The 13153-nt window shown below is 44.6% G+C and overlaps 1 protein-coding gene across 2 annotated transcripts; it reads right to left on the bottom strand.

The window, feature by feature from the left end:
- Positions 1 to 587: 587 nt before the first annotated feature.
- On the bottom strand, positions 588 to 12663 carry LOC114772252 (protein TANC2-like). 2 transcript variants are annotated; one of them, XM_028965267.1, is made up of 17 exons: positions 12498 to 12663; positions 12112 to 12390; positions 11647 to 11978; positions 11427 to 11535; positions 10926 to 11048; positions 10570 to 10806; positions 9932 to 10114; positions 9662 to 9755; positions 8560 to 8693; positions 8237 to 8360; positions 7792 to 7967; positions 7313 to 7445; positions 6505 to 6534; positions 5605 to 5696; positions 4749 to 4895; positions 3806 to 3906; positions 588 to 2956 (listed from the first exon to the last, which is right to left on the bottom strand). In XM_028965267.1, the coding sequence occupies exons 3-17, from the start codon at positions 11931 to 11933 to the stop codon at positions 1003 to 1005; spliced, it is 3924 nt and encodes a 1307-aa protein (XP_028821100.1). In that variant the 5' UTR covers positions 11934 to 11978; positions 12112 to 12390; positions 12498 to 12663; the 3' UTR covers positions 588 to 1002. The 2 variants fall into 2 exon arrangements, with proteins under 2 accessions (XP_028821100.1, XP_028821101.1); XM_028965268.1 differs by lacking the exon at positions 6505 to 6534.
- Positions 12664 to 13153: the final 490 nt, after the last annotated feature.

Here is a 13153-nt window from a genome sequence, read left to right as displayed (position 1 = left end):
GGCAGGTTTTGCCCTGCTTACACTGAAATGTCCTCACAATGCTAGATGGAATTTCAATTGTAAGATCTTTAAAAATAAATAAACAAGTGCTTGTCAAGACTGGGAATGGATTCTTGAATGGGTTTCGGTGGTCACGAATGAAAATATGGTATGAATGTAACATAAAAATGTCTTGAGTTCCTCATTTTCACTGAGTGCAATACATTTTACATGTAATAAAACTCATTACAGCAGGTTTCTCAGCGAGTTTCGGGTCAGACTGAATGGTTGCACATCGTAACTGAGAATGACAGGCGCATGGCATTTCCCTCTGTACCATGTACTCTCGTGTTGTAATATCCCCTCTGCCCCAATCCTGGATTGGACAGGTGACCTACACCTCACAGATGAGACCATAATGACACTACAGAGCTTTTTACACGAGTTTTCGCGTGGCTTTGATAAATAGGCCAGTTTTTAAATACAAACGACACTTGCCTTGATTTGCACAACAGAACTGCATACTGCCATAACTAAGCAAAAAGGAAAGGTCCTTTTTTTAAAGGAAACAATGAGGAAAAAAACAACTTAACAATCACATAACTTAAATGATAAATAATACTTTTTTGTTGAGCTTTTTTGCTATGTACAGATTGAAACGGATTCAATGTTTTAACGTCACATTTGCAACCGGGGACACAGCAGTGCCAGTTTAGGCGTCGCAGAGGAGGAAACGGGAGAGTAGTCTTTGAATTGGCTCTTCTTTTGATAAACTACCCAAAATGAATCTTCAGCATGAAGATTTTTCGGCCAGTGTTCAACAGTTATACTGGCCATCGGTTCCACAGGTTCGGGTGATCACGTCATCAGTCTCCTTGTTATCGGCTCAGGAGGCATGGATGTCACCTCATACACACCCCGTAATTATTAATCATTTTTTTTATAAATTCTATATCTATATGGTGGAGATGAAGCCACCCTTTATTCAAGGACCAGCAGTTGGTTGAGGACCTCCTCAGTCTCTTAAACATTTGACTCCACAAAAGGTCTCTTTGGTTTGATAGGGGACGTGGGGCCCTGTCTGTCACCGCGCCCAGCTTGCCGGTATTCATTGTCTGGGTATGCCTGTGACACGGGCAGTGTCCTTGCAAGTTTCACATCTGGGTATGTTGGAGCCTGGCTCACGCGACCCATTGCATCAGACTGATCCCGTGATGCCGGGTTGGAGTAGTAGTCGTCGTCCATAAGGTGACCATTGTGAGCGTTATTTGTGCGATTGTAGTAGGCAATGTGGCCGAACGTGGACGGTACAGCCTGGCCGTAGCCCATGTTACTTGGTGAAGTGGCAGGACTGGTGACAACAGTATCAAGCGAGGACACGGCCCAGGACCTTGAGGAGGATGAAGATGCCATAGAAGGTGGTTGCTGCAGATACTGTTGAGTCCGGGCCGTCTTGTCAATGATGCCCATGAAAGGTGTTGCCCGTGACCGCAAAGCTTCTCCTGGGTATGTCCCTCCAACGACTCTAATATCAGTGGCCTGGGGTGGCGACACTGGTGACAGGTCGTCGCAAAAGCCACCCTCATAAGATAGCTTCAGTGGGATCTCCATTTGCTGAGCTGAAGTGGAGGGCCTAAACCCTGAGGCTACATTTGAGCCAGAGATTCCCCCCAGGCTACTGCTGGAAGGTGAGAACCGCAGTCCAACACTCTGGGAATGGATGAGGGGTCTTGGTGTGGGGGGGTGCGGCTTGGGTTCCGTACTGTTGGCGCTGACTGGGCGCCGAAGGGCGTGAGGATTCTCAGGTGAACCCATCTGGGCCTGATGCTCTAGATCGTGAGGGGAGACTGGGTAGTAAGCAGTCGACTGACTACGGCTGATCTGCGGGGTTTGGTTGTAGCGAAGACCACCGGGACCAGGTCTCTGGTAGGCAGATGGCAGCCTCTGAGACAGCTCCTCTTCCAAAACCCCTGGGTCCATGCTGATGGCACGCTGGTACAAAGCACCTGCGCTAAGACTACCCTGAACTTGCAGTGAGGCTGGATACCCACCCTCATCAAGTTCATCCATGTCCCCCGGGTATCGTCCACTCATGGAGTGTGCCATCTGGCTGTAGGCACTGCTGCCCAGGACAGCGCTGGAGTGGACGGCAGAACTGGGCTGGTTCGTTCGGACAATCTGAGCTTTGGCTGGCTGCAGCCACTGGCCCTGCTGGGAACTCTGTGAAACCTGTGGGGGAAGCTGAAAGGACCGCTGGCTGCTCAGCTTTGACAAGGGGGACTTTGGACGGCTAGGAATCTGGTCCTGCTGGTAGCGAACTCCTGTGGCAGAGGCAGACTGCGGCCGGTACATGCCGACATTCTCTGAAGTGGGGCTGGCGCGATACTGAGGTCCACGCCGGAGAGGGGACGGAGGGGGACTGAAGTGGTAAGAGGAAGGGGCCTGGTGTGCTGGTGAGGTGTGAGGTGGACTGGGCCTGTAATGTGAAGTCTGATGTGTTGGGGAGAGGGAAGGTGACGTTGACTGGTATCCCTGTCGTGTTGGAGATGACATGGATGGTGGACTGGGGCGCAGCTCAAAAGCCTGGCCCATAGAAGGACCTCCTGAAAGGTATGGAGAATCACGATGTCCTGGGGATGGAGGCATGTTCTGGATAATAGGTAAGCTAGAAGGACTTGACCGAGGGTCTGGTAAAAAGCCTAGAGGCAGACCCTCCATGTCTCTCTCTAAGTAGTCCTCGTCCTCCTCAAAGAGGTCCTGCGCTGGTTCCATGTCGGACAGGCGGGGTTCGTGAGGTGGAGGTGGAAGGTTGGTCATATCTGGATCTGGGGGAGGAGTAGGGGGCTGGTCCAGCTCCTGCTGCTGGGCAACCTGGCGACACTCCTCCTCTACACGCTGCAGCAGGCGCTGGATCTCCCGGTTGTTGGGGCAGAGGCGCATAGCTTCATTCAGGTCCTCCAGGGCTGCGTGGAACTGTCTGGAATGGGAATTAAGTGTGATTCAATGCAGGACAAATGGAGAGAAATTAAAAGAGATGAAGAAGGATTTAGAGAGAGTACATAGATCATATGAGATTTGTTGAAAAAGGAGAATGAAGATGAAAGGAAAGAAACAGACAAAAAGAGGTTTAGCATACATGCAACATGCACATATAAGACTTGAAAGTGATTGTTTTAACAACAAATTATTTAGCAATAAAGGTTCAAACTATTGGCTGGTGAACAAAACATATCAGGCATGTTTTTACTACATTTCCATTCACTCTGCGTGCTTGAAAAGGTGCTGGGAGGGTTATTTCCAAAAAAATCATGGAAAGAATGCAGTGAATCTGTGCTGATGTGATAATTGTGTACACTGTGATTAAAAATGCTATCCATTCAACGATATACACTTACAGTGTGTATTGTTACATTGCACTTCATAACCAGTCACTTACATTTATTATTAGCAATTATTAATAATAGGGCGCCATGGAAGGTCTGAAGTATAACAAATATATCATATCAAATAAAATTTCCTAAAAGCTGCCATTGACTGTGATTTTACAAAGTAGTGATAAAAAGAGAGTGATATCACATGGGCAGGTAAACAAAAACAGGATATGGAAATACTGAAGAGCTGAGGATGGTGAGGATAAGCACAAATGCCATTCTGACTTTTCACTGGCTATCTGGTTATCTGAGGGTAGGGTTTACTAAGTCTTGGAACTAAGTGATCACCACCTAATGTCGACAGCACATACAAACCATGAATTCCAAGACAATGAACATTTGAATTTGGGTCATTTCTAGGCCCTGTTACCCTGTCCCTGCGTCTCTATGGTTACCTGCTGCTGCGCTTGGCACGGGCTCTGGCGTAAAAGGCCTCATACGATTTGGGTTTCAACTCTAGCGCCTTGGTGGCAAATTCCTCAGCCATCCCAAAGTCCTGCAAGCAACAACAGGGCCAACAGTCATTCACAGAATGATAGCATGGCACTATGGAGAAACCAGAAATGACATAAATACTGGTGACTCCAAAAAGGGGACATAGTAACACAAATTATTAAATCATATCATGTGTTAATAAAAGACACATAAAAACATAAATCACATAAAACATATAAACACATGTTGGAATAGATTGAGGTGATTTCACAAGAGATGAGTTGAGACACACACTCACACACACACGCTCACACTAACTAGAGACAGGGACATACAGATGCCCTCTATAAAAAGCTGTGTTCTACTCTACATGCTAAGGGCAAGTTTATAGACAGACTGAAAAAATAGGTAGGTTTCCATCTGAAGTGTAGCAAACCCCAAATAACTGAAGCTATGTGCAAGAGATGAAGGAAGATGGTGCTGACTGTCTGCTTCAGCATGGTTAAATGCTGGAACTCTGTCTATCCTACACGTAACATGATGCCACAAGAGTCGTATGAAATGCAAAGTAACTATAGCATGGACGATAAAATGTGTAATGTGCCTCTTTAAGGTTGAAGAATGTTTTTGTGTTGAAACAAACATTCTTTTCACCCCAGAGTTTAAGTGAAGTGCAGTGAACAATTTACATCAAATGATTTATGACTTACCTGTGTGTGGGGGTTAATTTTATTAATGTTTAGATATTTCAAACATCTAATTAATCTCAGTCCTACAGTTTACAGTTTATGTTTCTGGCTGTATTTAGTGGGTGTATTTGTGGATATTCTGACAATCAAAATTGGGCATGGCAGCGATTCCTGTGTAACACTGGTAAGAAATAATGAAAGAAGGGTAACTCACGTTCATTTTCCTCCGGCAGCGTGACAGGTTGAGAAGCAAGGACACCTTGAGCTCTCTAAAGGTCTTGAGATCCTCACTAAAGCCTTCTCGGGGGAATTTCTTGAGGGCATACTGGTAACGCTGAGCTGCCTCCTTCACTTTCCCTTTCTGTGGCACACAAATACACAGGCCATTTATCCAAACTAAATCGTCCACTTCTCACTTTTGCTGACTTTAGCCAGTTGAGACATTACTTTTTGTTTTAAGATGAATTTGTGTCTACATTTTTTCCCAAAAGAAATTAATAAGTGTATATAGACAAACCTTAACTCTCAGTTGCAAAGACTCATTGATATTGCACATCATCTTAGGAAGCACCACTAAATTGTGTCAAAGCTCTTCATAAGCACTACAAAGTTAATGTTGACATTTACATTACTCTTACAGTATTTTAGAGGATTCGGTATATTAGACATAAACTCAAATTGTTTACAGTTTGTCACGGGTGGGCTGGACATGGCGGTGAAGGAGGACGCATTTGCACGATCACAGGACAGGGGTTTAATATAAAATACACAAGACGGGAACATCTACGCGCACAATGACCCTACGGCAAACAGACACGAACAGGATAGCTTTATACAATTATATAAATATACACCAGGTGAACACGATCAGGGAACATTACACAGGACTAACATCAAACTCCGGTCCGGACTCCGGATCCGGAGTAACCCCTGCCAGTCCGGATCATGACACAGTTCTTATATAATTGATAGTGTTTATAAATTCTAACAATTACAATAATTGATCTTTTTGATCCAATAAGATCCCTTTTCAATAATTTTGGTAATTTATTATATTATTGAAGACTGACCTTATAGAAGCCATCTCCCTCTTCAATTAGCTTACTGAGGAGCACAATCATGATGTCAGGCTTTGACGTGGCCATTGCCCACGTAGCTGGACCTGCAGGCGACAGGAAACATGATATACAGCAATATAAAGTCAGGGTAAAGATGGAGGGAAAAGAAATAGAAGAATAGCAAGCATTAATGGAAATGCTGGCCGCAAATGAGAGTAGATACTGGCTGCTGGGAGATCCTTTCCTTTCAGATGAGCTTTGGGAGTAAATTGTAAACCTAATGCATCTCAAGCAGATCAAGTTGACCAGGGTGTTGACAGGAGAGCACAAGGTTCATGAGCTGGCATTTGTGATGCCTAAAGCAGCCAACGCTGGAACATTCTGGAAGATCTATGATCTATTTGTAACCATTTGGATTTCCATATATTCCATTTAAGCACTTCTGAAGCCTTTGTTCCGTATTTCTGTTTATGATCATAAACCTGCACTTAGGCCAGAGCAGGATGTGCAGAGAACGTGTAACAGCAGACGTTCAGACAGCCACACATGCAGTTCTACCCGTACATCACCAGAGGGCATGCAAGAGTCAGACTGTGGTGACACGTGCAGGTCTTCTCCTCAAATCCAAAACCACAACAAACACTTCAAGGACTATAGCAAGCACTGGTGTTTAGACAGCAGTTTAGGGCAAGACATATTTGAGGATTTATTAATGTGGGGCAGGTAGATGAATAGCATTTTTCAGACATTAATGGATGCAATTTTTTTGTTTGTTTCACAAACAAAGCCATGAGAGGTAGCACTCTGAGCAGATGACAAACACATCTCTTTTAGAGGAGGACAACAGATAAATACACCAAAAAATGGAGAAATCTGGTCAGCATGGGGTCCACACAGAGAGACTGGGTTTACCTCGTGCTCGACTGGGGAGGGTCTGACATCCTGGTTACGGTGGGAGAGTTTGTAAGGTTGGCACGCGTGTTGAGGGGTCAGAGGTTACGAGTGAGAGATGAGTAGTGTTACAGTAGGTGTTGAAATGTAACCATATGGATAGAAAAGCAAAACAGAGTGTGTGCGAATGGGGTGCAGATAGACAGACAGACAAATAGACAGGTAGATGGGTAGGGATGTGTGACACATGGAAGAGAGCAAAAGAAGCAGCCGTGAGAAGAAGCGAGGAGGCAGAAAAAAAAGTGGAGGCTGCGGAAGGATTCTGTGCAAAAGCAAGAAGCGGCAACAGCGCCAGCGCCAGCCCTTCCAAAACCAAACAGGAAGCAGGTGACACATGGCAGCAAAGCTCTCTAGAACACGTGTCGGCTGCGGTTCGGTGATGAGCTGATAAATTGGTTCAAAGGTACAGATGTCCCTACCAACACGTCCTCAATCAAATGTTAACAAGCAAAAAGCAATCTCACCCACACACACTCTCAGTTGAACTCATAGCTAAAACTTGAATAATGATGAATAATAAAGTTGAACATTTTGTATCAAGAAATAACCATGAAATGACAGACAACTGGACACACTGACTGACAATGACAAACAACTGGAATATGTTGGGATCCTTTAAGGTCCTTGAATGTAAAATGTAAATACAATATTATTATTCATCTGTGATCATTTCAAAGTAATATAAAAGTGAAATAACATTGACTATTGGTCAATAATTAACATTTAATTATTTTTAATCATAAACAGATACACATAGACACACTCATACCTATCTTGGCGCCCTTCTTCAGTAAGGCCACCACCACTGAGGTATTCCTGCATCCCACAGCCCGGTCCAGAGGACGCATGCCGCTGTAGTCCACATGCTCAATCATTGCCCCGTGGTCGACTAGAAACTGCACCTAATGGTGTGAGTGGGCAGGAGAGAGGAAGGAGGTAGTGAAAGAGAGAGGGAGAGAGGAGAAGTTGAATGCGCCGCAGCAACTGTAATGATGCAGTGATGAGAGGAAAATATTTTCTCTTGTTTATATATTCCAATGACCACATGGATTTGACACGCTGCAATACGGAATGTTGTTTCATTTTCTCTCAAGCAATTCTGCTCCAGCCACAGTCTCACATTGGAAATATCCTGCAGTGCTCCATACAGCTTTCCAAAAAAGAACCATTATGTTAAAAATACACACTGTAAATAAATGCTCTTTATTGTAATATTGAAATGGTGTGATATTCATACAGGACTCTTACCACTTCTGAGTCCCCGTAGAAGGCAGCGAGGTCGAGGGGTGTGCGGCCACTCTTATCCGCATGCGCCGTTGCTGCGCCTCTTTCCACCAGCGTACGGACCAGAGGCAGGTGACCTTTCAGACATGCCCAACTCAGAGCCGTAAGTCCCTCCTTATCCATAAGTGACAGGGAAGCACCTGTGCAGAGGTCAGAGGTCAGGTATCCTGGCAACTCTACACTTGCCAATAAAAAAGATCAAATCAGATAATGATGCAGTGGAAGTGTAGCACAGAAAAAATATTATTATTTATTATCATTTTAGCATGGTACATTGTGAAAAAAGCATTTTTAAGTTCCCTCAACTTCACGCCCATGAAGATGTGGCATAGAGACCTTAAAAATGCTTTGCAGCCTTAATTTTTGTATGTGTTCCCAACGTTTTTTAGAGTGTATAAGCAGTGCCCACCCTGTGCCAGGAGGAACTCGGCGGTGCCCAGGTGCCCCTCAGATGCTGCCATCATGAGCGGGGTGCGGCCCTGTTTATCGGCCATGTTCACATCGGCACCATGGTTCAGCAGCAGGTCAACGATCTGCAGAGGCAAGGAAAGAGAAAAGAAAGGGGAAAATTCAGATTTTTTACGCATTTTCAGGCCTACAGCTTTTTGTCTGGTTTAGCCCTGTGGACTCTGTACAGCTTGGCACATAACCTGAGCGTGAACTCCGGAAGGAGAAATGAATTAGTCACCCTTGATTAGCTACACAGCAAGCCTTTCATCAGATAGCACTCACCTGCCAGTGGCCCTGCCGAACTGCGCTGAAGAGGGGGACGATGCCCCGGCGGTTGGGCTGTGCCACGGCGGCTCCCTGCTCCAGCAGGAGTCTACAGACGTCCAGCTTCCCCCGGCCTGCTGCTGCGGTCAGAGCTGTTCACACAGTCACAGAGGATTTTAAAAGCATGTTACACAGACGTTACACAGATTAAAAGGCACATCTACTAGAGGCACAGCCATATCAACAATGTGCTGTTAGTGCCCAATTTTCACATGGCCTCTGTATTTAATTCTCAAGCAATAAGTGTGAGGATAGTCCATATCCGCTGAGTCCTGTTACTCAGGGTTACGGCTGCCGGAGCCCATCAACAGTCACCAAATCACCTCTGGACAGCCTGCCGGAAACCAGTACCAACACAGTACAACAGAGTACAGTACAACATATACAGTTGATAAATGTATATATTATTCCAGCTCCTCAGTTTAATTAAACATAAACAATCATGCAATAAACTCATTTTGTTATATATTTATATTCCTTTGCATATTGTATATTTCCATTAAATCAGCATCTTGGTCAGATGAGTAACTACATCCACCTGATTTAAATGCATATGTCATCTCCTTTAGAAGTGCTGGACTTTGCTCCACTTTAAATGCAGGTACGAAGTGGCCATTTCAATTCTTCTTGTAAAAATGGATCTATCAATATTCTGATCTGGTCTACACTGCAGCTGAACTACGTTAAGAGACCTTGAGACCTCACAGCAACCGTATGTTTTTCACACTCTACTGATGAGCGGGAAGGAAAAAGATGAAGGGAATAATTGTGAAGACAAACGGCAGACAGTAAAGCTCTGCTGCTCTTTCACTCAGATAATTTCCTGCTACCTGCTGCTGGGACTGCTGAGCAATTACATATGAATGTGAAGTCATTTATCATACTGACTGGTGCACACACACACACACACACACGTTAAATACATCCATCATGTGCAGATGTTGTGAGGTGAGAGAATGAGTCAGCAAGCTGGACAAGATATTACAGATTTCTGGTGAGGGAAAGTGAGAGAAGAATACAGACACACACACACATACAAAGAGGGAAAGAGCTAACATACCTGTCTCTCCCCATAGTGTGTCAAAGTTATTAATCTGTGCACGCTCTTCCTTCTCCTCATCTTTCTCTGGAAGGTCCAGGAGGTATGATGCAATCTAACAAAAACAAACATTTTAACATTTTTTTTGTTTTATATATGAAATCACTGGGACCTTATTTCTACTCTATTAGTATTCAAATTCACAGCATAAGGTATATAAGGTATAAACGGTAAAACGGTAAATTCAACAGCAGTACCATGCACTTCAAGACGGTTTTTGTGTGTGTATACCTCTGTGTAACCCATACTAGCTGCTGCTATGAGGGCTTGCTGGACTGCATGGCTCTTGCTGAAAGCGCCCTGCTGGCCACTGGGGTTCCAGTCGACCTGAACCAAAAACTTTACCACCTCCAGATGCCCCCGGAGAGCAGCGTGAACCAGAGCACACTGGCCGTTTTTATCCAGGTGATCCACCTGCAAACACAGATCAGAGTGTTTCAGAGTCTGGGCTGTTTTACTGAAATTGTTAGTGGTACTATTAAATAGTTACAGTAAAAAAAAAAAAAAAACAATTGTATATATCTATCTATATCTATATATATCTCTATATATATATACACACACACACACACACACACACACACACACGTGGTGGCCTGGCGGTTAAGGAAGCGCCCCCATGATCAGAAGGTAAAACGGTTAATTCCGATTCAAATTGGTTCGAATCCCGCCCCGACCAAGGTGCCACTAAGGTTCCACTGAGCAGGGCATCGTCCCCTGTGCGCCTTTAATGGCTGCCCACTGCTCACCAAGGGTGATGGTTAAAAGCAGAGGACACACACACACACACACACACACATATATATATTACTGGAACAGGAGAGCAAAGATTATTAAATGTTCCTTAACATAAGCAACTGGCCGCTCACCTTGGCCTTCTTCGCACAGAGCGCGGACACAATGCCGAGGTGTCCGGCGGCGGCAGCGTAGCTCAGGGCAGTCAGTCCACTCTCGGACGTGGCGTCCACACACACACCGAACTCCAGAAGCAGCCCCACCATCTCAGAGTAACCCAGGTGGGCATGAACGCACATCACTGGAGCGTTGCTCAGCACCTCTGAACGGTAGTTAACATTTGCCCCACCTAAGATGAGCAACCGAGACACCTGTACAACGAGAACAAGAGCCATCCTGATCAAGAAATAGGAGGAGGAGACAGGAATAATTTAAATAATAATAAAAAACGGATTGAAATTCATAATATAGTTGTGATCTGAAACTCTACCTTTATATTGGGAGTATAGAGGTTTCTCAGAGAGGCAAGAGCAGTGGACAGTCCCTCTGTGCTGTAGGACACCCACAGCCCTTGCAGAACAGATGAGGAGACCCCTACCTTTTTGCTTAGACCCTGAAACAAAGTAAGTCTGAGCATAAACTTTGCATTTATAGAATAAAGCACAAGTAATTTTAACTAGTTCACCACAATTATATGAATTTAATTCCTGATCACCTGTTTGGTCACAGATGCCTATTGAATGTTTATGATGTCTGTGTACAAGGGGTGTTATGAACACAGAGAACAGAGGAATGTTTTAAAAAAGCATATATGGATGCTACGCTAAACAGGGGAGAGTTTAAATAGTCCATAAATGAGAAACTGCCCCCAAAAACTACAACACCAAATTCATGTTTCTGGACGAATGGTTATGTAATGAACATTAGCATTGCCATTATGGCATTAGTCAGACTCAGCACTGTAAAACTGTATATTTAACCTGATTAGTACCTTGAAGATGTGTGCTTTCAGTATGTGGTGGCCCAGCTCGATAGTCTGCTGCCGGTTCAGTTTACCATCCTGACGAGAAAACCAGAATGCCAAAAGAGTATGGCCACTCCTACAAAGTGGGAATAGGGCAGGGGGAAAAGTTCAGTTTATTCTATTCCACACTACATACAGAAAGATTTTAGTCTCATGATTCCATAGGACTTTACTCCCTCTTCCCTACCGAGGATCACACAGAAACTTGGTTTTCTCTCCCTCTTCCCGCCAGATGAGCCACTCGCGGAAGGAAGGATGGACGAACATGCGCGTGCCATCTCTCCTCCGCACCAGGAAGGGTGACAGGTGCTCGGCACGCTGCTGGAAGTCCTCCCAGTCCATAACTTCACCCCGCACAGCGCTGGCATTGACTGCCCCGAACGCCTGCTCATCTGTCAGAGGGTGCAGCGATGCCACCGCGACGTTCAGGAGTGGCAGTGCTCGCTCAAACGAAGACTGAGTGGGGAAGCGCATGTTGAGAAGCAGGAGGTAGACCTCTGCCAGGCTCACTGGCACCACCTGCGCACAAACCAAGCAAACGAATGACCTTCATCCAACACACTGCAAACACCAGTCAGAGAAATATTTTGCTAAAGTTTATCACTATACCTGTTTATGCTAAATGAATAGTTATGTAATGTAATATGCAAACCTTGTAACTGGAGCTCTTGAGAACCAGGTAGCCCTTCTCGATAAGGTCCAGTGTGAGCTTCAGATAGAGGTACGAGCCACGGCTCAGGGCTTTGAGGTGGGCGCTTAGCTTTCCAAAGGCGGCGTTGTCAAGCTTGCCATTGAGGGCGATGTTATTCTGGATCTCAGGGCTGCTGTGAATGCGATGCAGGATGTACCCCTGCAGGTCCTGGTCAATGGCTTCACTTTCCTCCAGTGTGTCCAGTGAAATGCGGTGGAACGGCAGAGGATGGGTCACATCCTGGACATAGGACAAAGGGAGAGACAGGAAGAAGGGAAATGATTTAGACAAAAATCTTTAAAATTTAAATAAATGGCTTATGAGCACAGCTGTCACACACTACTGACCTGAAGGGTCGTTCGGATGGTGACCACCAGTTTGAGCCATGTTGGGAATCGATCAATGGTTTTACACAGGAATGAGACTATAGTGTCACCATAATCAGGTTTATGGAACTCTGCCTCATTCAGCCCATCAATCAAAATAATGAGATCCTCTTCGCAAGCAATCTTTCGCTCTGGAGAAACAAGACCAGGATTTTGACCAATCAATTGACAGTAGAACTTCAAAGAAGAAATCAAGCACGAGTACAGCACTGGAATGTATTTAAAGAATGACATAAAAGGCTTGATAAATAGTGAGGTCATTGTAGCCACAAAAAGCCTTGATTATGTATCTGCTGATGGCTCCATGACAGAAACTGGAGGTTAACAGAGAGGAACAGAAGAGACAGATTGTTCATTCAGTAAATTGTCAGATTGGGTGGAATTAATTTTGATATTTTGGGGGGAAATAGTTGTTTGTAATCTTTTTTGAAGTATGATGAGTACTCACGTCAGTTAAATACTTAGCAGATATATTACCAGTCAAAAGTTTAGATGAACTGCTCATTTATTATTATTTTTTTTACATTATTGAACAATAACAGGAAATAACACACATGAGGTTATGTAATGAACAAAAAATAGCAAATGTTATGCGCATGTCATGAAACGATTCTTGA

Source organism: Denticeps clupeoides, unplaced genomic scaffold (genome assembly GCF_900700375.1).
Source record: "Denticeps clupeoides unplaced genomic scaffold, fDenClu1.1, whole genome shotgun sequence".
NCBI lineage: Eukaryota > Metazoa > Chordata > Actinopteri > Clupeiformes > Denticipitidae > Denticeps > Denticeps clupeoides.
This window is presented reverse-complemented; position numbering and strand designations above follow the sequence as displayed.